The sequence below is a fragment of the Trachymyrmex cornetzi genome, unplaced genomic scaffold (assembly GCF_001594075.2).
Source record: "Trachymyrmex cornetzi isolate Tcor2-1 unplaced genomic scaffold, Tcor1.1 scaffold21, whole genome shotgun sequence".
Taxonomy (NCBI): Eukaryota; Metazoa; Arthropoda; class Insecta; order Hymenoptera; family Formicidae; genus Trachymyrmex; species Trachymyrmex cornetzi.
The window spans coordinates 1,090,760-1,117,424 of record NW_017296741.1 but is presented as its reverse complement, the minus strand read 5'-3'; the positions used below and the strand labels follow the sequence as shown (position 1 = coordinate 1,117,424).

The 26,665-nt window shown below is 34.4% G+C and overlaps 2 protein-coding genes across 6 annotated transcripts; both read left to right on the top strand.

Annotated features, from left to right (window-relative positions):
- Positions 1 to 11: 11 nt before the first annotated feature.
- slim (scruin like at the midline) lies at positions 12 to 4,729 on the top strand. Its single transcript, XM_018505597.1, has 5 exons — positions 12 to 857; positions 1,019 to 1,475; positions 1,951 to 2,184; positions 2,798 to 3,127; positions 3,228 to 4,729. The coding sequence occupies exons 2-5, from the start codon at positions 1,020 to 1,022 to the stop codon at positions 3,402 to 3,404; spliced, it is 1,197 nt and encodes a 398-aa protein (XP_018361099.1). The 5' UTR covers positions 12 to 857; position 1,019; the 3' UTR covers positions 3,405 to 4,729.
- Ttd14 (TRPL translocation defect 14) lies at positions 282 to 25,187 on the top strand. Of its 5 annotated transcripts, XM_018505591.1 has the most exons (11): positions 282 to 286; positions 8,533 to 8,633; positions 14,960 to 15,027; positions 15,736 to 15,773; positions 16,562 to 16,599; positions 22,325 to 22,453; positions 22,537 to 22,609; positions 22,820 to 23,220; positions 23,456 to 23,663; positions 24,047 to 24,228; positions 24,506 to 24,831. In XM_018505591.1, exons 2-11 carry the CDS (start codon positions 8,594 to 8,596, stop codon positions 24,829 to 24,831), a joined length of 1,503 nt encoding a protein of 500 aa, XP_018361093.1. In that variant the 5' UTR covers positions 282 to 286; positions 8,533 to 8,593. The 5 variants fall into 5 exon arrangements, with proteins under 5 accessions (XP_018361093.1, XP_018361095.1, XP_018361096.1 ...); XM_018505593.1 differs by lacking the exons at positions 282 to 286; positions 8,533 to 8,633 and adding an exon at positions 6,708 to 7,003 and having other exon boundaries at positions 24,506 to 25,187; XM_018505594.1 differs by lacking the exons at positions 282 to 286; positions 8,533 to 8,633 and adding an exon at positions 8,460 to 8,523 and having other exon boundaries at positions 24,506 to 25,187.
- Positions 25,188 to 26,665: the final 1,478 nt, after the last annotated feature.

Sequence of the window (26,665 nt, the reverse complement as noted above, 5' to 3'; positions counted from 1 at the left end):
GTTTGACTTCCGGTTCCATTTCTATCGAGTTCCGGAAGTGTCCCGGTGGATGTCGCGGGACTTTGCGGGACGCAATCTTTATCCGGTACTGCACTCGTCCGGTAACATGGATTGTTTTTACGTCCAAAAATAAACACGGCTGCATTCTCGTTGACTTTCCCACGCTTGCCTGTATTTGAGAGACGAGGTAGGCATATGATTGAATGCGTGTTGCGCACAAAGAGACGAAGTGAACGGTCAACGGTAACTTTGAGGTTCGAGGAAAAGCTTTCACGGAGAGGAGAGTGTTTTGAAGTCGCTTGAAGTCAACTGTCAAAGCTTCTAAGAAAATACGTTCTACATAGGATCCATAAAAAATTGTGATCCTGAATATTAGGTCGGAAGTTCATCTGGGGGGCAATAAAGAAGAATAAGAGCACGCCTACGCGGAAGATGGTTGTCGTGAGGATCGTAAGAAAGTGAGCGACTCGATCAGCACATCATCAAGTTTATTGTGTAGGTACTGTGACCTTCGGGTTAGATAATCATTGGGCACAGAAGTAGAAGAGGAAAGTGATGACTTCAATACTCGGAGACCTCATATAAGTAGAAAAGAAGACAAAGAGCGACGTTGCAGTCAGGACGAAAAAGACGACTCTAATTCCTTTGATCTTCTGCACGAAAAACCTATTTTCGGCTAGGACACGACACTGCGGAAAGAGAGAAACTTGTCGTGAATCTTCCTTGCGCGAGATGACTGGCAATTCTTTCCCGAGGCAGTCACCAGGGTGATCCAGTCGCTAATATTGTGCCACAAACACGAGAGTTCTCGAAAGAACGAATCTGACGAATCTTGTTTAGGATAGATAAATAGACAGGTAGGTGAATGATTGCGATCTCGCATGGAGATTAGGTGGTCGCTCTTGGGGTTAGGAATGACCGCAGCGCGTGGCGGAGCTTTATCGAAGAGCAGCGCCTCGTAGTTCGCCAAGTCTCTGATCACTTTTGTAACTGCTTTTCGTCGCACCGCGACGTCTAGAATGATGGACGCAGGATTGTATACATTCAAACCATTTGTATTTACCAAGCCCGTGGTGAACGGGACGGAGCAGCCAAAGGCCCGAAGCGGCCACCGGATTGCTTGCGATCATCGGAACCTATACTCATACGGCGGCTTTAATCCATGTGTATCCGATACCGACCCTGACATGCGTGATGATCAGATGTGGAGTGCTAGCAAACCACTGTTCAAGGAACTATGGCGTTTCAACTTTGTCAGCAAGCGCTGGTTGCGGCTACCTGGTCAGGAAAATATGCCAAATGAACTGGCATCGAATGCAGTGATACTGTGTGGCAATACACTGATGGTGTATGGTGGCACCGGTGTGCCGTTTGGCGAGAATTGCAGCAATCAGCTGTACGTATGTAACGTGGACGATGGCGCCATCAACGCTGTGCCAGCCATAGGCGAGCTACCTGAACCTCAGTATGGGCAGGTATAATCATGTTTATCCGTATCATTTGAATTTCTATCTTCTGAGGGACACGGTACCAAGATTTGTTTATCTAGTCGTGTATCCTGTAATTTGTAATTTTTGTTTCTATTATATTGGAATAATATTGTTTCTATTAAAAATTATCATGCATAAGATAGAAAACTTGAGAACAGAGCTTGAATTGTTTGCTTGATGGTTTAACTATTGATTGGCAAACCATTAATTTTGTTCATTAAGAGATAACTGCTCTGCCATGGAACTAACCAATATTCTAACAAGAAATTAAAGTAATGAAAATGAAAAAAAAAAAAGATTTATCAAAGACTAAATATGAATCTCGGGTTTTATGATAAAAATCGCAAGACTCTCTGATCTACATGTCACTGTTTTGGTCTATGCTATTATTTTTTTTATTACTTGTATGCAACAAACTTTTACTTGTATAATAGTAAGATTATTTATTTTCTATGGATAGGCACTAGTATGCCACGGTTCCTATCTCTATACAGTCGGTGGTACTACTGGTTATGAATATACCTGCGACATTCACCGCTTCGATCTGAGAAGAGGCATCTGGGAGGTAGTATATATTTGCACAGGCAAGGATGAATCAGAGCCATATGGCAGATACAGGCACGAACTTGCTTTTGACGGCAAGATGATCTATGTTTTGGGTGGTGGTACTTCGAATGAATCCTATGGTTTCTTGGTGAGTGAATAAACACATAAAGCTTGTATATAAAGGCAGTTGTACTACTTTGTACTTAAAAAGTATAAAGTAGTATAAGGTGGTACTTCAACTGAATCCTATGGTTTCTTGGTGAGTAAATAAACGCGTAAAGCTTGTATAAAGGTAGTTGTACTACTTTGTACTTAAAGTACAAAGTATAAAATAGTACAACTGCCTTTATATACATCATGGTAAAAATGTAAAATTTAGTAACTGCATATAAACTAGTTAATGTATGCATTTATGTAAGGAATTTTAGCAAAAGTATCGACTAAGTATAAAAATGTCTATTATTCCTAATAAATGTATTGATTTATTAGATAAGCATTTGCTACAATACATTAATAAATGCATAATATTGTGAGTGTAAAAGTATACATTTTAATACATGTAATTTGACTAGTAAGTGTATATGCAGTTTTAGATTTTATGCTTTTATCGTGACATATATATTAATATAATATGTGTTGTGAAGGTGCATACTAAATACATATATAATTATTAATATATTGAATTTTCTATAAAAGTAGATATAAAAAAATATACAATAATTTTAATTTTCTCGTGTAATGTTTTGAATAAATTTTTTCAGGAAATACCGGCATTTGATTTGAAGACTAACAGTTGGAAGATTTTGAACACGCATGGCGAAACTGAAGAGACTATGGTACCGGCGCCACGACGTTGTCATGGTTCTGTACAGTACACAGACGAGATGAACGGCATTACTTCGGTCGTCATATCGGGCGGTTACAATGGTGACCGAGTATTTAATGACGTTTGGCGACTTAATCTTAGCACATTGCGATGGACACGCTTGCGAGAATGCATCCTACCATGTCCAGTGTATTTCCATTCGGCCGCGCTGACTCCAGAAGGTCGCATGTACATATTCGGCGGTATAGTTAAAATGAACAACAAGGTTATTATCGTATTTTAAATAACGTTCTACAAATGTTTTTTATTTAATGCACTTTCTTTTACTTGTAATCACGATTATTTGAATATTTTCATCATTACAGGTGAAAAGAACAAACGCGGTTTACTCTGCTTGGCTAACAATTCCTAAATTGTCCGAGATCTGCTGGCAGGCGTTGAATTTTTATTGGGAGGATTTGAAAGACGCTTCACCGGACAAGTTGCTTAGCATGGGGATACCATTAAATTTCGTACAAAGACTTGAATTCTGCGACTGGTGAACGATTAGTTTCCTCGATATCTCTAAACTCTCGAATCAGATGTTTTTTACGCTATACGCACTTTAAAATGTTCGGCCACGCTTCGATCATTCGATATTTAGATTTATATAGAGGTGGTTCAACTTTTGAAATTTTTTATTTTTTCGAGAAATGATGAAGTGTCGAATTCTCGTATCTCTTGTTGCAATAGAGGAGTTCTTCCTGTTATAGAACGATTCGAGACGCACTGATTACAAAATAATGGCAGCAAACATGGGCTGTTTTCCAACAACGTATACAGGTGACATAGTGTAACACTGCCTTACACAAAGTATTCCAACTATAACACATTGCTCGACACAGTAAAAAGCTAACTACGAGCGTGTAAAATATGTCAATGTTACTAATTTTTCAAAAAGTCATTTGGTAGCCGTACTTACTTTGCAATGAAACCTTCGCCGAATAAAAATCGCCAATTCTGAAAAAATTATAACTTAAGTCTAAATAAAAATCATAAATCTATTGATACGCTAAATATAATTGTAAAAATAGAATGGAAGACTCCAATGCATTCTGGTATTACACTATGAAACTAAACTTGTTCCAACAGGTACTTTACGCAGTGGAAATGTTTCTGTGTCCCAGCTGGAAAACAGCCATGGAGAATTGGATGTGCATGCTCGATTAGAGTTGTCAAGTTGTTTTACTAAAAAAGAGATTAAGCTTTTAAAAATTTTAAAGCGTAAGAGCTGCGTTTATAAACTCAGATTGTTGACAAGTTTTCCAAATCTCAAGTATATGAATGATGTGCAGAGAGAGAGGGGGGGGAGGGAGGGGGGGGGTCAAGAATGGCCAAGAAAAGGTGGGCAATCCTCACGAGTAGTGATTGCAACATTAGTTCAAAGACTTCTTCTTAACTGACCAATGGATTTCTGATTCTCAAATTAGGATCGCAGTACCATAGTTTCATTGAATCTCATTGAAGTATCAAAGACTTCTATTCTACACACATAACATTCTCGCCAAATTAATAAAAATGTCAGCATGTAAAGGAGAAATATTTGGAAAAACGATATATATTAGAATTAAAAGTAACACATATAATTTTATCGCCATTATTAAAATTCCTGACGGAAGTTGAGCCATCCTTATAATTTTTGATGGAACTTTTTTATTACTTTATTATAGTAATGTAAATGATCAAGTAATTTCACATTGTATATTACTATTTATTATATTTGTGACAGCTGTAACTTAATAGCACAAATTATTGCCAAAATACCAGATCTTTCTTCTTTCTTACATTTGCGATCCAATCTGACAATTAACTTTAAATTACTGAACATGTATGGTATTTTCCTAATATTAACAGCAATTGACGCATCTCTGTCTAAAACATTGTACAAATATAATAAAAATAGTTAAAAAGAATAATATATAAAAAGTTATATAAATTTAAGGATATGATTCATTATTCACATATTTAATGTTATGTACAGTATATTTATTCTGCTTTTATTCTAATGATATATAGTATTATATGTATTTATATCTGTTTCTTTAAGGATATTAGAATTAGAGATCATTGACGATTCACTGCGCGGCGATGGGATTTTTCTGAATATTTAAATATGACAAGTGCAAATAATATTGAAGAATGTATGGGTCTGTTCTTTTTAGTTTGAACTTCTTGCATGGTTTACATTTCCTCTTTTTCTCTAATGAGTTGGAAAGAAGAAAAAAAAGAGATAGTGCAGCAAGTTCAGTTAAAAAAAAATAGACCTATAGAGTATTACTAATTGTGTGTTTTGTCTCAAAAAGGTTGTTAAACGTATATTTGTCCGCAGTGCCTATTAATTACAGCGATGCTCGTTAAACTGCTTGTTCGATATAAATCAAAAATTTCAAGGATGCCTCTTGATCATAGTATTAATAATTTTCATCATTCTTTTCCTTCGTGCGTATATTTTACGTTAAAAAGAAGCATATTTTGAGCACAAAATTCCAATATAAATATTTTATACTTCATGTCATATGTATTTATAATAATTTAATCCTTATTCGTCTTATTTTTTTTCATGAATATCCGGGATATTAGTTTCATATATTTTTAACTCTTTTTTTCTATAAATAGGTGTCTATGCATTTTTTTGTATCACTTTTCTTTTTAAGTCTTTTTGGATATATATGATTGAATATATGTGTTGTCTATTAAGATGCCCCCGATGTAACTTCAGATTACTTGAATATAGAATTAAATTTCATGATTCTCTAATCATTCTGAGCAGTGTACCATGCATCGTAATTATGCAATAGATCCGATCCTCAGCGCTGTTTACTTAAGGTATTAGCTGTACATTAACTAATATCTGTTAATAGAAAAAAAGATTGTAAATACAAAAATGGAGGAGAGAGGAATACGGAAGAATCGATTCTACTGATTTAAACAATTTTGTTTCACAAATCAATATTATAATGAAAATTATAAAAAAAGTATCGAGATTTGAACAAATCGCATAAGTAACAACGATCAAATTAAAGACGAAAAAAAGATAATTCGAGACTCTCCAGTGTCTGTATCTATTCTTTAAGTTTCCAAATTACTATGATATTTGATCAGAATAAAAACCTTTTTTTTAAAACAAAATCGATGTAACTTTATTTTCGTTAATTGTATTCTATTATTATCCCGTTATTTAAGAAGTAACGTCATTCTAGAGCTCGAAAAAAAGACGTGTTTTTGATATTTTTTTACAGAGATACAATAAAGGAAATGGGAAATCTGTTCACATGGAGTTTATTATACATGTTCTGAAGTAAATAAAAACATTTTTTAATTAACATTTTTAAACAAAATGGCGGCTACATGATACGAAACTCGAGACCACCTCTTGCCGAAGGGCCGGAAAAGTTTCTCCCACAATTTTCAATCTGGAACAAAAAACCAAAATTTTTTGAAAACTATACATGATTAGCTACAGAAGTACATAGGGGATTTTGAAAATATTGAATTTTGAAAAAATAGTGCTTACCTGAAAAAAAAAAATTTATTTTTCGGTAAAAAAAATTTCACCATCAATTGTTTATAACAAAAAAAGTTGACAAAAAAACCCCTACGTATTTTTTTATTTACTTCAGAATATGTATGATAAACTCCTATAAACAGATTTCCCATTTCCTTTATCGTATCTCCGTAAAAAATTATCAATATGTATATATATATATATATATATAAGAATTACAATATATTAATTTAAACATAATATTTTTTAGCAAATCGAAGGTTGAAAAAATACGCAAAGAAGTTTTACGTGGCTCTACCTCTCGTGTTGCTCGGAAGGAGGATAAAATAAGGAAAACCTAGCAGAGCGTGCTATCTATACCAAGGACATTATTTTTATTGTGGTTGTGCCAACGAGGGCGATAAAGAGGTGTTCGTTGGTTTTTTCCTCCATCGAGATATTTACCAAAGTAATTTAAATAGTCGCGATGTGGGGATGTGGTGAAATACATATAAAGGCAACATCCATCAAGGGCAAATCTTCTACAATCTCGCGAGAGAAAATTGTTGTGCAAAGAGGTGTTTCTGTTCTCTAGACGCGGAATTGAAAACAATTTGGGTGAGTACAATTCCCGTATCACAAAAAAGCGCAAACATAACCGATGCCAAACCGAGTAGGATTTTAATTTAATTAGTCGATTTTTACAATCAGAATATATTTCAATATATACGTAATGGATTTCAGATATATAGATATAAATTTTGAATAAATATTGTCAATTTGGAACGTTAAATAATGCGTCATTTGCCATCTATGGTTGTACTATAAAAAAATTTTATGGAAAAAATTCTTATATACTTCAATGTTAATTAATATTGAATTCAATTCGCGGTGGCCGATTTAGTATTTATATTTATACGTATCGCGTGAATCTCGTTATATTTAGTATCTGCAAGAATTATCTTTAAAAAATACTATCTTCAAAAATATTCTCGAAGTCGAACGCATGCCTAGATAGTCGCATATATTTATGACTATTAAGAGAAACATTTTTTTTAATTGTAACAATTAACAATTTTTATTAATCCAATTATTATCCAATATTTTTGTTATTTATTTTTCAATATTTCAATCTATTCCAATCTTTCAACGCGATTTTTGTTACACGTTTATCGAACACTTGTTTTATAAATTACGTTCGATGTGTGGCATCGTTTAATAAAAAATTTATTTTGCGCAAGAATAAAAATGTAAGTTAATATTTCTTGTTAAAATAAGGAAAGATTCTTTTTGTTAAATATATCTAACTTCATAAATATAAAGTAGCAATAAACAAGGAGCCAAGTATCATAAATCCGAAGATTCATCGATGGCTGTGTTCCAAAATTTACTGCCGGTACTAAAAATCTGTAGTTTACGTTACATGCACTGTAGATTTTGAGTATTGTGTGGCAGTAAATTTTGGAGCGCAGCCATCATTTCAAAACGCGAACGGGGCAACACGAGCGCGGAAAGCGCGTAGAAGGACACGCTTGAATTTGGCGCGGAAGTCCGTCGTCGTTTCCGCTTCCGTGGTGGTGCTCGTCGGCGCCTTCCGGCTCCGGTGGAGCGCGCGTGACTTCGCGCGATTCGCAACCGGAGTAACCGGAGTGACCAGCTGCGCAACTCACTTCAGATGCCTCCAAGCTGTGGTACGGGACGGACGTGCGTGCGTTTGCTGCGCCGAGTCGTGATCGCGCGAGACTCGCGGTACCGTGTTTTTTCCCCTCTTCCCTCTACGTGAAAAGGGCCAGGTACCCGCGGTGAGAGGAGGCTCGCGAAATTTAACGGCTGATCACCGAACAAGCTCGCGCCGAGGGCACTCTCGTCGCCGTCAGTCCCCCGCCGTCGGTTCCCGTTTCTTCTTTTCCATGCGTCGTCCGAGCACGCGGTCGAGTACGCGCCGATCCGAGATGCGCTACCAGGTATTTATGTAGTACCGACCACCGCCGCCTTCGAGCGTCGTACACCCGCCACCCTCGGCTTCCCCCGTCACGTCGGAGGCCGGAGCGGAGGAAACAACCATCCCCCCCCTCCCCCTCTCGGCATCCCCGAGGAAGGCAACGTCGTTGTCGTCGTCGAGCAGCGAGGGTGAGAAGGCGTGAGAGAGGAGCAAGTGGAGCAGGAGCGATTCCGATCGGAAACGGAAGTGGAACCGCTGCGACGGCGATGGATCAGAAACGCGTGTACAAGTTAGTGCTAACCGGAGGTACGTAACAGGGGTACAATCGCGTTTATCCTCCTCCCGCTCCCCTCCCGCGCGTGCAAAGCTGCTCCACCGAGCTGGAGTAGATTAAGCGCGAATTGATTCCCCGTTCTGGACTTTACCAACGAATCTCGCCGATCGGGAAACCGGAGCAGAGCGAGTCTGCGAGAGTAAAAGCATGTGACGCGAAGTGTCTCCCATTGATTTTTTTTTCTTGGAATTTGCATATTTTGTACGCTCCGCGATAGACATAGGGTCTGTTTTTTTATTCCTACATTAGAACCCTTTTTTCTTCTCACTGCAGTCAAATATCGAAAATCTATTTCACCTTAAGTTCTAAAAGTGTATACTAGTTCAGGTATGAAAAAAACAGACACCTAATACGTTGTAGATAGATAGCTAGATAGCTTTTGTCAAGCAATTTTAAAAATATTTTGCGATAAAGTATAATATGAGAGTTATGGAAAACTCGACAACGATACCACATACTTACCTTGGTCTACTTTACCTCAGTTTATTTTAAACGTCCTCAGGTACATAAACTAATACTTGTCTCCACCAATATAGTTTAATTTTAATTTTGGTTTTATTTTCTATCTTTTTCTAGTTATATAAGAATTAGAAAAAAATAGACGAAGTTAATCGAGATCAATTTCTATTGATAGAAAGGAACGTAATGCCGATTCTTATTCGTTTCACATTTCGACTGATTCGTTGATTTTCACACGAAAACTTCCGGCTTTATTATTTTGTAATTCATATTTATCTATCTTATAATTATCGGAATCTAGCATTTCTAATCGTAGATACACGGAAAGAAGCGTTTTACTTACGTCATAATTAAGAATCGTTCTTCCGGGTGAAATCTCGAAGTTTACAAAGTCAGAAGAAACTGGTATTAATCGAGTTGCGACAAAATAAAATAGAATAAAAAATCCGGAAAGAGATACGACCAAAAAAAAAAAAAAATGAGAATCGAGAATTACATAGGTTTATATCGAAGCACGTGTTTGACTTAAAGAACATTCCAGAGCTGTTTTCTCACCGCCAGATTCTTCAGGTAGCCTTCGCTTTCAAACGCGAAGCACTGGCATGTGTCTCTGTTATTTTTTTCCTCTTTTATAAATCTCTTACTCCGAGGACGGTCACTGGCAATTGTTCGTCTCGTAATTTCGTACCTGCAATGCGAGAATAGAACATTGACGGACATGAGAATAGAACACGCGCGTGAGAAGTTTCTTTCACGCGAGCGGAATTTTCACGGAGAGACGTTTTTCCCGGCCGGCGTGACGGGCGCACGTGGTGCGGACCGCTCGTGTTTCTCTTGATCTTGGATCAAGAAATGAGCACGGTCCAAAGTCCATGATCGAGAAAAAGAACAAGAAGCATGCTAATTGTTAGCAGGAAAACGTGAATTTTTTGCTCATGTAGAGTCAGATCGTATGTCGATAAAATTGAGACGTAATTCAATATAATTGTCGATATAATAGAATTTCGGTGGAATCAAGTTCTGGCGCTTTTCCAAGCAGTTTTAGCATTCCCTGTAGACAAGTTTTAAAAAAGATTCTGACGATGAGGTACAAAGAAGCAGAGAAATCTGAAAATATACTGAGAGAAAAATGTTTAGTATTTGACTATAATTGCATGGTAAAATAATTAGGAGCTCCATTTTTATAATTATTATTGTTATAACATTAGTACTGTAATAATTCTAAATTATTACTAGTAATAGTAATAATAATAATAGTAATAATAATAATAATTATAAGTGTTATAATTGGTAATAATAATATTTATAATTAATAATTAAATAGTTGATAATAATATTTATAGTTTTACTAAAACAACAGACACTAATGATGTAAAGTAACACAGGAAAACGTTATATTCTTGTTGTTTGCCAATTTTAAACAAAGATGAAATGGTTAAAGTGTGTCTCTTGCTGGAAAGCATCAAATTTATAGTTGGCACCGAAAATGATTATAAATTATAGTTATTTTAGTAATTGCAACAAAAAAATTTTTTCTTGGTATATAGAATGCTTTTACTCTTATCGTTACGGAATTTTAGTTTAAGATCGAAGTTTCTGTATCTTTCTAGAAGAAATATACACAGAATATATATAAGATATCACTCGGAATTCTTGAAAGAAAGTCTTTATTGAAAGAAAGAAACTCCGAAGAAGATTAGGAAGAATTTTTGTATACAACGAAAACAAAGGAAATATCTCAATCTTTTCGAATACCTGCCTCTTGAAAGATCTCTTTTTGAAATACGTCGAAAGCTTTCAGGAAAAGCATAAAAATAAAATATATTCCGTGAAAGGAAGATAGGAATGGTGACTGTATGTCCTTTATTGTAAAAGACAATCTTTTATTTCAGGTAGTTGTCCTATCTTAGTGTTTCCAATGCAGTAGAATTTCTATCAGATTTGAAGTTTTCTTTTTACTGGGAGATTTTTTAGGAGTACAAAAAATTTAAAAGAATTTCCAGGTAACTTTTTGAGAGGGAAATACAAAAAACTCCAAATTATAGTTAAAATATTGAGAAAATCGTAATATAAGGGATAACTTTAAACAGACCTAGCAACACTGAGTTGTTCTTCAGATTTATTTATTTTTTTCTAAATTTAATTTTGTCCTTTATTTTAATAAACTCACAGGAAATTTCTTTCTAAAATTAGCATTTCAATGTCTAATATCGCACTAATGAGCGAATATTTACGAAAACAACTGACAAATTTAATTTTATGCAAAGGCAATATTAGCCCAAGTAGAACAACAAAATCACAATAACATCAAAATAAATCGTGATTGATTGAAAAGTGACAACAATTTTGGTGTCATTTTGATGTTATAATGATTTGTGTTTTACTTGGGAGTTATTTATTTCAAATAGAAATACGCAAGAAAACTTCAGAAATTAACGCGCAGATTTCCGACAGTCACAAACTATAGTTTGGAAATATTTAGAAACAAAGTCCTAACATTTTTAGATTTGTCCTTTATTTTCTTTAAGAAATTATTACTGTAAATACAGATAATATCCCTGGTGAAAATTTTTCTTATAATTTTTATATGAATTGGAACATTTTTCAGAAATACTAGAAATATTCGGAAAGTTTAATCTTTTCTCAAAATTTTCTTCATATTCTGAAATATTCTAAAATTTCTCATCCCATAATTTAAAAAAAATATTTTTTTAATTTTTTAGATTTTATAACATTTCATTAGAAATATGATTTACAAAAAATCTTAAAAATCTTATGATATTTCATAATTAGTATATATGGAAAATTTTGAGAAAAGATGTAAATTTTCTGAGAAGTATTCCAATTCGTATAAAAAAATGTGAGAAAGTTATAAAATTATATAGAAATTCTGAAAAATTATATGAAAAATCTTGAGAAAAATGTGCATCAGGAATCGTAAATTTCATCGAAAATTTTGCAAATGAGACACCAACTCAGTTCATCTCGCCATTCGCGCTGCTGTAACACCGCGCCGCACTGTCTCTTACCGTTCCCCTTGCAACGTTTTGCAACGTTCGTTATCGTAGCCACACGCGGATGTCGATCGATTCCACGCGCCACGCAGGGACACGCGGTCACAACTGTACCGGGTGACCTGGGAGAAGGGTCCCGTCGAGAACGGAGCTCCGTCCTCATAAATTTTCGTTTAATCCATTGTACGGACAAAAAAAAAACTTTATACTTTATTCTTTTCGTGTACTTTTTTTCTGTCATTCGCATTATTTAGTCGCAATCCGTATTGTTCATTGTGCTGCATTACGATTCAAGTCTAACTTTACTCTTATTACGTTACGAAAGTAAGTTACGATTTCAATTTAAAGTCGAAAATCCTATACCTTTCGACAGAATAATATATCGCTCGGAGTTTTCGAAAGAAAACGCTTTGCTTGAAAGAAAGGAACTCTGGATTAAGGCAGAAAGAGTTTCACACAACAGAAATGTAAAGGAGGCACATCATGTCGACTTAGATTGTATTGCTCATTGTTTACTGGCGATAGCCAATGTTGAATGTGAAACAGATCCGCATCTTATGAGACCAACCGCACGCTTTTCAGACATCTCTCAGACATCCGCGTTATATGAGTCAGACGGTTATTTTTCCTCGGCGTCGATATTTCTTATGTCTATCATATATCAGCAGATAAGAGCGGGAAGTGTTACTCAAATTCGTAGATAATGCAACCGACATAACAGATAGCCTCGTTGATAAATTCGTTTTATCGTTAACGACGCGTTATCTTTTGTCGAATAACGGATATTTATATCATTGACAAATTCAAAACGTAGAATAATTTAACAAAATTTAAATAATGAAATTTTTACGAAATCTAGAACTTGAGTTGCTTGGTACAAATGAGTATAATAAAGAAATCTTGAAAAGAACTTTTCTATATGCTTCTTTTTATTTCGCTAGAAATTCAAGGTTTATATAATCACAATGGATGGCAACAATGTATTCGAATAATGGAAGATAAGATACGAAAAGTATAAGAAAGGTCAAACATATAAATAATTACATCTCAAATTAGAAATTTGTTTATTTAAGGCTCCTGAATAGTCATCACAGCCATCTTGAATCGTCATGAGCGAGAAATGACACGTTAATTTTTATTACGTGTCATTTATAAATAAAGACAATTTGGATAAAACAAAATGATAAGATTGCTTTAAAACATTTGTAAAAATAGACAAAAACTGTGCTTACCTTCCTGACAATCAGTAAATAATCGTAAAAAATGATAAAGGGCACATGAAGTGCTTTTATTTAATGTGCATACGTAGCTTATTTTCACTTACACGTGCCTTTTATCGCACTTTTTACGATTATTTACTGACTGTCAGGGGATATAAGCATAGTTTTCATCCATTTTTACAAACGTTTTGAAGCAATCTCATCATTTTGTTTTATCCAAATATCTTTATTTTTAAATGGCACGTAATAAAAGTTAACGTGTCATTTCTTGCTTTTGACTTTACGATCCAATATGACTATGGCGACTATTCAGGAGTCTTAAGCATCAACAACAAAGAAAGTAAAACTAGTTTTTCAAACCATTAGACAACATAGGGACGTTTCGGCTTCACTTAGTCATTATCAGCCAAATTAAAAAATTATAACAGAAAGAAATTAAGAAGATAAGAAATTCTTAATTTCTTTCTATTATAATTTTCTAACCTGGCTGAAGATAACTAAATAAAATCGCAAACTTCCGTATGTTGTTTAATGGTTTGAAAAACTAGTTTTTATTTCTTGATTATTAATACTTAAATAACCTAGTTTCTAATTTGTGATATAATTATATGCTCGTGTTTGACCTTTCCTGTACTTTTCATTGCTTTGCAATTCTGAGCTAGACGAAATAAGATATTTTTTATCTTCTTGAAGACTAATCTTGATTTAAACACTCATACAATTTGAATGAGATTTCTTACGAAACTCAACTAATTTTGTAGTGAAAGCAGAAGAAAAATTATAGTAAAAAGAAATCTTATTAGAGGGGAATCATTTTGTTCAAAAATAATCTTAAAAATAATTTCATTGTTTTTCTACTACTGAAGGGAAATAATTTGGTTGCATTTTTTACGAGAAGAGTGTGAAGGATCAAGGAATTCTGTTCTGTTTAGTTTTGGGGTACGGGTAAATATTAAGTTAGACTTAGTGTCAGGATATGACACGTTTATAAAATAGCGGAACATTTTTTTTTAACTTACAAAGCAATAAATAAAAATATTAATTTGAATTGATTCTCCTCACTTTATTTTGCTAACTTGTGTAGATATGACATAATATTAGATTGGATGTCAAGATGTAACCAGAGAATCGATTGTGTATTTTGGAATGAGATGAAAATTATAAAAGTGAACAAATTCTTGAAAATTATAAAAGTGAACAAGACTTTTGTAATTTTCACCTTATTTTGTGATACACAATCGGCCCTAAGAAGAAGTCTTGGAAAAGTTCTGGAATTTTTTTAATGGAACGCGTGATTTATTTCGGGATCGGATCGTGGTGAGCTCAAATTTACCATCCCGATGTATAACGAGCATGATGCATAACGTCGCGACGACTTAATAGCTATGCTGGCGCGCGCCAATTAAATTCAATTTGACTTTTATTGGCATCTGCCTTTTCATACGCTCATCGTTTATTTTATGTAACGAAAGAGATGGAGAAGGAGATGGTAATATCATAAAGTAAAGCGTAACGATCTGAATATATCGATCTCAATACTCGGTCTCACGCAAATTTTTTCAAGAATTTCAGCGCAATCTGTCTAACACGTGTTTGCTATTGCAGGACCATGTGGTGGCAAAACAACCGGGCAGACCAGGCTGTGCACCTTCTTCGAGAATATGGGCTGGAAGGTAGGTAAAACCCTTTGATTTTAAAAACAAAAAGTTTCCGCAAATAAGAAAGAAAGGAGAAAAAAAAAACAAAGAAATCTCCGTTGAGAATTTTCCCCCCAATTGATTTTTCGCTTTTTTTCTCCGAGCGATGCTCGCTCCATTCCACATTAGATTCAATTCGACAGATGCCGTACACCAGGGTTGTTCGTTATTGATGGAATAGTCGAGAAGGGGATAATTATCATTCTGTATAGAGTCTAGCGTGTACTTGCAGAAATCGTTCGATTGTCGCGTGCAGTACAATAATATTCGAGTCAAGGATAACACATTACGGCATAATCGAGCCACATTTTTTCCATAGCTCGTCTCTCTCTGGAGCGAGATTTTACCTTGCTTTAAGTCGTACAGCGAGTCGTAACTGCGTGTAGAGGTCGATTTTAAATATCAACTCGTCGAACTTTGCGGAATGCATACTTTTAATCGATTTAAAGTCGAGTCTTTCTTAAAGAAAAAGGAAGAAAAAGGAATGTTATAACAGCAATGATTCTTAAATTTATTCTAAAAAGTTTTAAATAAATTATAAAGTTATGAATCAATTTCTCGCAAACTGAATTTCGAGTAAAAAAAAAAAAGAAATTTTGAAAAGAGACGAAAACGCGATCTAGTTTCGGGGGCTCTTACCCTTCGTTTTGGATTCGATAGAGCGGTGGTTGTCTTCTTTTTCAGGTGTTCCGTGTCCCCGAGACAGCGACCGTGCTGCTCAGGTATGCAATTATACGATCACAAGTTTACAAAAAAAAAAAAGCGAGAGACAGAGAGAAAAAAAGAAATTGGAACGAGAGTCACTCTTGGACGATTACGGTTTTCTTTCGAATTAACCCTGGAATGCCCTTACGATGAAGTGTCTCAAGGATTGAAAGATGGAGGGATAATCTGGAAAGATTAAAATTGGACATTGCAGAAAAGTAATCTGAAATTAATTCGAAAATTTGTCAGGGAATATAAACGAAGATATATGGAATGCAAGTCGCACAATTCTCACAAATCTCTGTGTACTTGGTTTTTTAACGCATTGCAGGGTTAAAAGGACTTTTTGAAGACTGAAATAAAGCCGTTCGCCCTCTCGCTCTCGTTCAGTCAAGTATCGTGAAGAAAAATTCGTGGAACAAGCTCCGAAGAGTAAATTTTAAGTGAACAAAGTAATTTGCGTCTGCGTCTCGAAAAGCTATACGCAAAAACTTTCAAGATTACTCGACAGGAGTTTCTAGAAAACTTACTATATATAATATTTGCACGTTGATTCTATTTCGCGAGAAATAGCACTGTGGTGTAGAGAGACGTTTAGAGGCGATTTCAGATAGTATCCTTGTATAATGACGAACTCCTTCAATTGCCGCTGTAGTTGCAGCTGCGAGATATATATTTAAGACTGTTCTAACGTCACACAATTGCGTTGCAAACGTTTGATTAAACTCAATTAATAAACACTCGCGTTGCAGTGTGTATCTAGGCAATTGTCTCATATCTGCTGTCTGCTTTCTTTCCATTTCAGTGGCGGTATCAAGTTTTCAGACCTGAACGCGGAGGAGGGTAAGTTTGCTGATTATATCCCTTTTACGCCCCCCCCCCCCTCCCCCACCCCCCGTTTCCTCTTTACACTCGCGTCTTTTAACTTTTGTCAGCGCATTTTCGTTCATTTATATATATATATTCATTTAATAATTAAAATATAAATTAAAACGTATCTTCAATAACATATATTATAGATATGCGGAAATTAGCGTAGGAATGATTTTCAATCCATGATGCAAATTCAGGCCAAAGCTACAGTAAATGATATTATTAATTAAAGAAGGATCAAACTGACTGACTTGACGTTCTTTCGTTTATCTGATAGAGTTGAAAATTGGATTAATGTATTAAGTGTCGATTCGCTTGTTTCTTTTTTTCACGATTTTTCGAAAATAAATGAGAGAGAAGATGAATAAAACGCGAGATATTATTATTAATAATTTTCACTAGCTTGTGTGTGCAAAGAAAAAATTAAAGGTTGATAAGACCAAGACACGAGTAAAAAAGTTACAAGATAATAATTAGTACTATATATTGTGTAACTAATTTAATATCGAATGATGTTCAATGTGTAGATGAAAACGTTTCAACTCACAGAGTCTTCTTCAGTTCACATAATGATTTTGATATATAATATTAAAATTATGTAGCAAAAAAAAAAGATATATGAACTACATTGAAAAAAATATGTTTGGTTGAAAATGGACAAACCAAAAAATTCTGATTATATCAATCAGAATTCCGATTAACGAGAATTTTCCGGTTAAATTTTCTGGTTAAATCTACTAAAATTCTAGTTGAGATAATTGGAATTTTAAATATAATCAGAATTTTCTAGTTTGTCCATTTTTAATCAAACCAGAGCTTTTTTTTCGGTGTAGAATACCTTTATATTTTTATTGTGTAAATTTAATATTATATCAATTTCAAAAACGTATTTATCTACACATTTCGAACATCATTTGACATAAATTAGTTATATGTAGATACCTATTATCTTTATTGTCTTGTAATCTTTTCCTCGTTTCTTGGCCTTATCAACCTTGAATTTTTTATTATTTTTTGTCAACCTTGGAAAATTGCGACTTGGAAATATTACCCTGGTAATACGATGGATTGCGTCAACTGTCGCAATCGCGATGTGAGGACAAGCACGGACGGAAAAATCCCCAGCTTTACAGACGGAGAAGGACAGAGGAAAAGAGAGAGAAAAAGGATATCGCATCTTGATATGACGAAAAATAAAACCAGTTGGACCTATTATATCGCGTATGAAACGTCGGATGCCGAAAGATTCGCAGTGGACCTCTCCCGCGCAGAGTAAACGTCTCGTTGCGCCCAGAACGGCTGTAAACGTTGCGTTTGATGAGCACGATGGATCGTCGCGAGCTTGTTTCGCATTTCGTTTATACAGCAACTCGGTTGCGTAACGTCAAAATTCTTGGCTTACGCTAAACTTGGCCTTCTGTTCTATGATATACTTACACTGTTAAATTTATAATGTCAAATTATATCTAATTATAGTTATTTATTTTAATTATTTCTATAAGTCGCCGTTACTTCTACTTAATATGTCGTTAATTTAATTAAAATAATAGAGTTCAACAATTTAACTTAAGAAAATATATTAAATTTGATTAAATGATTCAAATTTAGTTTATTATTTACTATATAAACGCATACATTAATGCGCGTGCTGTTTACTTTGAAATTAATTACAGAAATGGGTTGATTTACATACACGGAAGTTAAAAGTAAAACAAAATATTATTTGATATATTCACGGGAGATTATTATTATCCTCTTTGATATATATCTAATAATATATTGTGATGGACTTTGTTCACACTGACCGATCGTCACGCGAAATTTCATTATTTATTGCTTCGTCCGTTTTACGTCTCGTCTTGTCAATTGGTCCACCTTTCAGTCTCCCGTTCTATTTTTAATCTCTCTTGCACCATTATTTCTTCCGCAAATAACTTCGTGCAGAACGCATTGTGTGCGCTTGGCCGAGCTGTCTGTCGGTGCACACTTCTTTTTTATTTTATGAATTCATAAAACGTCCCACCCCACCGGGACTGAAAGGTTTGCGTTATGTCGAGATAAGATAATAAATGTGCTACGTCGGTGGTCGCGTCTGTTCGAAATTGTGTTCGTTCGCCCTTACGTAAGACGATTGTGCGACTTTAATCAGCTCGCCCTTGAACGGAAACGAACGAACATGAATATCAGGCTTCCTCCGCTTACGTTTTATGCATACGTTTTAGCTTGTTGCGTATATCAAATTTACCTTGGTTTCCATCTTTTCCATTATACAATTTTTATAAGAGCTATATATAGAACGTTCAATCACGTCAATAAAATTGAGCTGGAGATAATTTACACGAGACACTCTAAGTAGCAAGTTGACGTTGTTTGTCATCATTTTGACAACATTGGACGCTATTTTGACAAGAAATTAACGAAAAAATAACGTCAGCTTGCTACTTGGGAATTAATCATACATGTTAAAATGACGCAAAAGAGGAACAAATCACGATAATGTCAGAATGACGTTAAAACGAATTACAAATGACTGAAAAATGTTGATTTTGACGTCATTCTGATAATTTATCCTGCTTTTTTTTAGATTCTTTTATCAAAAACATATGACAGTTCTTGATGAAAAATGTTTGATTTCTCGAGTTGACAGTAAATTTGCGGAAATAAAAAAAGATTAGAAATTCATGACTTTAGTCTACTGAAAAATATCTGGTTGAAACATTCTGATTATATCAATCTTATAGAATCTAATAAATTTATAGAATTCTAATTAAGATAATTAGAATTCTAGTAGATTTAATAGAAAATTTTGATTCTCTCCCGTTTCTATTTTTCAATTGATCCAACCAGACATTTTTTCAACATTGTTTGCTTGCATTCGTATTTTAAATTTCATCACGACGGATTAGCACTTTTTGAAGCTCTAAAAGCTTCAACTTTTCAACTGTTTTGATTCCTCGCAGACCGTAGTTAATTGAAAGAACTGACGTAACGACTGCGTTTACGATGTTCGTGACAAATCGAAAGACTAAAAATATTGAATTGTTATCGCCTTTGCTTCTCGTCATTTGTCATTGTGCTATTCTTTTGCGAGGGAACATTCGTCAGTCAGAAAAGAAAAAGATAAAAAAAAACGATGCTGTTGGCGAAACTCGAGTGCGGTAATACGATCCGCGTGTTTTCTTTCTTCTCATTGTCGACGATATTAGACTCTTGACACTAGTCTGCTATACTTGCGCAAAGGAGAAAAAATTTCATTTAATTTCGTTAAAAAGAAAGATTGTACAGAAACCGAGAACAATCGAAGAATTCCAAACTTCGATGGCGCGAAAGTTTAATTCGTATCTTCATCTAACGAGATTTCTTTCATCAGTTCCTTTCAATGAGTCTTATTTCTTTCGCGATTTGATCGTCGGGTGCAAAAGCGAGAAGCGTGATATTCTTTTCAACTCGAGTTTCCAAGTCTTAATGACGACGCGAGGCCAAGATCAAGGTTGGTTCTAGCGGAGAGCCCGTATTCCTTGCACGCGAGATCCTCTCGTCTAGATCATAGGAGCGAAGGCAAAGTGAGATGGCCGGAGATCTTGGAGATCGATTCTGGCGTGGGTGAGTCCGAATTATCGCGCTAGAGTATATGGCCTGAGACACGATGTAACACAGTGTAAGAACAAGCATAAGGAAGTCAATTGGTTTGAAAATATTTGAGCTCTTTTTAAGATAATCAACATTCTATTTTCCACCAATTTTTCACCGTCTCGCTTTAAAGAATATTTGAGGAGCAGACTTTTCGAAATGCGTTTTGTCCAAAATTTGTAATTTGTAGTTTTCTCAGAAAACGAGAAAGAAAGAAACTACGCACACAAGAAAATTACGCGCTTTATAGAAAATAACAATATGCCAATCAGTAGGATGTGAAATATTAAACAAAATTGCTAAACAATTGCTAAAACAAATGCGTTTTATTTGTCTCTAGTTAAAAAATATAATGCTCTTCCAAATGTATATGTTTTTTCAGCATATAAAGCCTATTCTATAATGTGCTCTTTGTTTCCTGTTTTTTGTTTTTTACTTTTAGCTTTTTTCTCTTTTGCAACCGTTTTATTGATAATTGTATTTCTTGTTTCTTTCGAAGTTCCTTAACTTTTATCTCAGGCGACAGAAATCGAAAAACAGGATAAGAAGCAAAAAGACAAGATGTAAAAGAATAGCAAAAAAGAAACAGGAAACAAAAAGTACATTGTAGAATAGACTTAAATTAACAATGAAAAAATGCTTTCTGAACACCTCAGAGTAGCTTATAATGAGTCTTTTAACACTAAATATTACGCCACCTCTAACTAAAAAAATGAAATTTGGGACAAAACGTATTTTGAAAATCTTCTCATTTGTTAAAATTGATCGTCTTTAGCGCCTAGTATATAAAATAGAATTTATTGCAGCAATATATCATTTTTTTATTCTTCTTAAAGAAAAAAATGTTTTGATTAGCGTTTCACTAAAGATGATTTAATGCGAGATCGAAGCGTTTGAAGTTGTTCATATTTAATTAATTTTTATTTATGTGCGAGAAATATGATTATTTATTAGCGTTAAATTCTTGCTTTGTTTATCTATTAGTATTGAAATTTATTCTTAAAAAAATTAACGATTTAATTCGGAGAATTGTAGGCTGAAGAATAACATGTACCTAATGATATTGATATGATAATATGAAAACCAAAAGAGACTTTCAAGTGTGCGAAATAATCTCTGATTGTTAAAGTAAAATTAAATAATTTTTAATCTATGCTCAGAATTTTATAAAATTAATTTTTCTATTAACGCCTTTTTAATTTGCTAATTAACAAGTCAATTATAATATCCATACACTTTTTCATGCTGCCCAGTAGACATAAGAGCTTATTTTATCCCGTAGCCGCATCTTCCTGGTTATCGATCGCTTCTCGTAGTCCCGTTATGCGTATCGACAATATTATACATATTTTATCAATTAAGAAAACTAAACCTATTTTCGGTCACAACGGATCTTAGTGCTTAAATATTTCGGAATTTATATACATATCCAATTCTGCAAATTGCCGAAAAAAATCTTTTATATTTCCTATTTCTTACATTTTAATTTTTACACTTCATTGTGTCTCAGTCTTGGAACGCATGGCAGTCTAAAACTCGCCGACGAGAGACGAATCCTCGCGCACTTCTCTATTCTAAAATAAATCAAATCTCTTCGCCGGTTAATTATGAAATAAAATTATCCAAGATAAGATCTTGTCTTTTTCAAAGTTGGCAAAATAATACAGACAGAACCAAGGATCTATTAAATATGTAAATATAAAAAATATCGATTTAAAAAAGTCGCAAACTTCGTTTTCATATTTTAACGAATAAGGATCGTCCGCCTGTCTCGCTAGAATTTCGCTTCAAAAGTGCCTTATCCAAGGATCAATGAAACCTCTAACTATAGAAAATTGTCTTTTAGACAACTTGATTAGTATACTCGCTATAATTCCAAAAATATCGTCCCTAAAGAAGTTTATCGAGCTAAAGCTTTCTTCCTTAGAATTTCAGACCTCCTTTATCGAGATAAATGACTCAAGCTAGCGCTTCAAGTATCGCTGAAGTCCATCGTCCTTCGCATATAACAATTCGAGGGAAAATATTTCTTGTATAATACTGCATTTTCTTACGTATGTTGCAGCATTCAAATTTCAGGAAAATCTTTTGCGCACGATGATACAAATAGAGAACACTTTCTTTCAACTGGGTGAGAGTTGTTCGAGGAATTGCCTGATCATCTGTGATCGCGGTGCAATGGATGCCTCCGCCTGTTAGTACAAATCTTTGAAAAGAATTGATTTAATTAAATAAAATTTTTTCCGTAGTGAAAAATTAATGAGAGAAATTTTGCAGTCATTTCGAAAGATAAATGGGAACTTATGATGGCATCAAACGGATGGAACAACGTCGAACTAAGGGACAACAGGTATTAAAATTAAGGATACAAGAAAGTTTGTAAATTCATCATTCGTCTTTGTCTTTGGGACCGATATGAAAATTAATAAATTAATCTTCTCATGCTTTTTAATAATATTGCAGGTTCTATTTGTATATTTGTATTATATTTTACTGCTGACATTAATTTATTTAATATTTTCACCATAAAGCAATTCGTTTTTTCTCCTGTGTTGATCAGGTACAACCAGATCATCCACATGGTTTCGGCCGCGAACGGCGCCGAGCAATTCTACTCCACAGAGGAACACGCGTGTCGCTCCGAAGGTGTCGAACTCGCCCGCGAGCTCGACTACAAGGCTGCGGCTGCCTGGGTCGGTCATCCGTACTTTGATGTCATCGATAACTCGCAGGATTTTGAATCGAAAATCTGCCGGATGATCGAATGTGTGTGCCAGAAACTGGGCATCGACACCGGCGACCGGTTGCGCGCCAGCAGCCGCAAGGTCAAGTTCCTCGTGACAGCGCCACTGCCGGCGGATAGCGAATTCCCGCCTTTCCAGGATTTCGACGTCGTGCATAATTACCTCCAGAGCAACAATCCCAAGATGCAGGCCCGTTTACGCAAGCGCGGTCAGAAAGGTAAATCATCACTTTCCGATCGACGAAAAGCTCTTGCTCCCTTTAGTGATCCAATTGTTCATAAAGCACATTATCACTTGAAAGAGAGAAGTTTATTATCATTATCATGAGAAAATTTGATAATTTTTTGTAAGTATCTTTGAATTAGTATCACATCATTGTCATATTTTACTTTTCTACATTGAATGAAGGTTCGAGTATTGGTATAATTTGAATTTTCTATTCTTTATAAAAGGTCACTGGTCATATATTCACACAATTCGTCGACCAAAACTATGCGGCCAAGTAATCGAAGTGAAGACCCAGCTGACGCATCGAGATTACCTGAATATGTTGGCTCAGCGCGACGACTCGCATTTCACTATCTTCAAACGTCGCCGTTGCTTTCTAATCAACAATCAGTATTTTCAATTAGACATATACAGAGAACCGGCGCATCCCAGGTAATACAACAGTATTCTCAACACTGAATGAATTAAGACATTGAATTAAAACTCTATCCATTTTCGATGGAAAAGTCGATTCTATATTTATCGAAAAATTAATAAAAAATGAACTTATTAAATGCAAAACATCTTACATGATTGAACTTTTTATACTTGTCGCAATAGCGTGTGCATACCGAAATATATCTCGAGAAATATTTCGATTATAATTAATTTCAAGATTCAGATTATTAAATATTAAAATATTTAGTTTTAAAAAAACGCATCTTTTTCGCTTCTGCTAAGACCTTTGCTTCATTCTTACGTATGTACTTATTCATCGGAAGAGAAGAAAAAACATCGTGTCGCTCTAAATAATGTAACTTTTGCATACTTTACAGATGTCGAGGCTTGATGTTACTCGAAACGTATACAGCGTTGACGGCTGATAAGTTGAAAAACATTTTGCCTCAATTCCTCATAATCGAGAAGGAAGTCACCGGTAATCCAGACTACAGCATGTTCAACCTCAGCTTACTCGAGGAATGGAACAGTACCAATAAATACTGCCACAACTTGCATGGTATTGTATTGACGTACTTAAATCCTGTAACTAAAAAATCTATTTATTTTGTTACATAAGTACATTCATTTTTATATCATCTGTTATGACCTGACTAAAAAAGTTTACTTCTTATATACCTATAATATATAAAGAAAAACGTGGCTCGATGATTTAAACTTTTTCGGCCATTCGAGCTTCACGTAGTTTAACCGCATTAAATAGCAACTATCTGAGATTACTAATGATAGAAACCGCTGTATCTGAATGTAAATGAATAGCGCTTGACATTTTGCAGGCGCTATGCAATTGGCAGACAATCAAGGGATACCGATTTCGAAGAATCTAACGACCACGATACAAAGCAACGGAATCGATTGCAAAGCTGGTAGCACATTGAATCCGATTATAAACTGTCAACAGACGATCGTTAACAAGAGCGTCAATGGCGCCCGAAATGGTTTGACCAACGGTAAGGCGACGTTTGCCGAGCGATGTAACATAAACGGCGATGGCCAAGAATCAGAAATTCGCAATGGCGATTCAACTATGAGGCCCGACGAGAGTTTGCGAGAATTAAAAGTCGATAAACCGCAGAAGAATGGATTTGATAATAGATTCTAAGGATAGACGGAAGATTAAAGAAACAATAAAGTCTCTTAATAAGCAATTCGCAAACAATTCTGAATTGTAACAGGGACTTAAATTCAGTATCGATGCGAATCTTATCTGAATTAATACTGAGTAAACAACTGCTAGTGCGATAGACTTCTAAAATTTCACACAGATAATATCTATTTTTTAATCAAATTTGCGTGTCGTACTTAAGGAATTTTCGTGGAGGGTCTTACGGCCAAGTTTCGTCAACGTCGATTAAATTTGGATCCAAATTAGGATCCAACGTAAATCTTCCAAGAATATGACGAAATTTGCACGAAATTTCAGAAAATCTTAAGATATTTAACAGATTTTTAAATAATAAATTTTTCATTCTCTCTAACATTTTCTTACAATTTTAAAAAATCTCTAAAATTTCAGATGAAAAAATAATATTTGTAGGAAATGTCGATTAAAATTGTCACTTTCGTCCTTCGTGTGATATTTGATAAGTTTCATCACACTTCTCACATCATTTCTTTTTGAATTTATACAAGAAAGAGGAGATAAAGAATGAGCTAAAGAAGAATTAAAGATGAACTGAACAAAAGTTAAAGTTACGCGACATTGATGAAACGAGGTCCTAGCAAGTTTCAATACAGCTCCATTGAATGAGCGATGTGCATTGATGCACCAAGTATTGTACTTTGCTTTACTTTACTCTAGTTTACTCTTCATATGCTTCAAGTATTGTCCAACAACTTTTGAAAGCTCGGAAGAATGATTGTGATAGAGAAATGTGCGTATCGTATTACAAGAAATCAGCGTTTTGAGAATGTGAATCTTAAAAAAGAAAAATATCGAGCATTTGAAAAAACAAAATGTTATCGGGCCACATATCCTAAGAAATTATTAGAAAATTCTCTTGGAATTATCGCAAAATTTCTGAGATACAAGGAATTCAAATATGTTAAATATGTTAAGTATCTCTGTAACGTACTTAATGTAAAAAAAAGTCACAAAAGATGTTAAAAATTTATGTTCCAACAATGTAGTATTTTGCGATACATAGCTGATACAGTACTGCAATATCGAAATTTAAAAGCGAAGTTTTAAAGTGAGCTATCAGATCTTTAGCACTTGCATAAATTTCTACATGTACACACACCGTCAGAAATGCCTAGCTATTTGTATTTGTAGGAGTATCGAGACATGTTCAAGGCGCGCTTTTTTTTTAAATATTCATACATTATGATTAATAGTTACTTAAAAAACAATAACGTAAACTTAAAATTGAACTAAATTCAAACTAAACTGAAACTAAACTTAATAATTTATAAGCAGGATTGGATAAGACAACTTTTTTTTTTTTAAACTAAGTTAAGTTAAAGTTAATAGCCTGGTAAATTCAACTTAGTTGAGATACAAGGATCCATAATGAAATTTGAATTAAAAGTTAAGTTAATAAAAAAAGTAATTGAAAAATTAATTTACATAATTTTTTGCATAATTTGTCGTATTTTTCCTTTCTCACAGCATATATAATGTGACAATTGTTTAAATTTAATTCAATTTTAAGTTTACGTTATCGTTTTTTGAATAATCATTAGTTAAATACACGAATATTTAAAAAGGAACGCGCCTCTTGAACATACCTCAATACTCCTGCAAATTCAGATGGCTAGACATTTCTAACGACGTGTGTATATACTAGAAAATAAATTAATATCGAGATATTTCGCAAAATTCTTGAAGCACGAATTCACCTGCGGCAATTTTAGTACAAAATTCCTCGGAATATAATATTTTTATCTTCTAATTAAGATTGGAAATTGTGAATTTCTAAAATCTTTAGATTAAA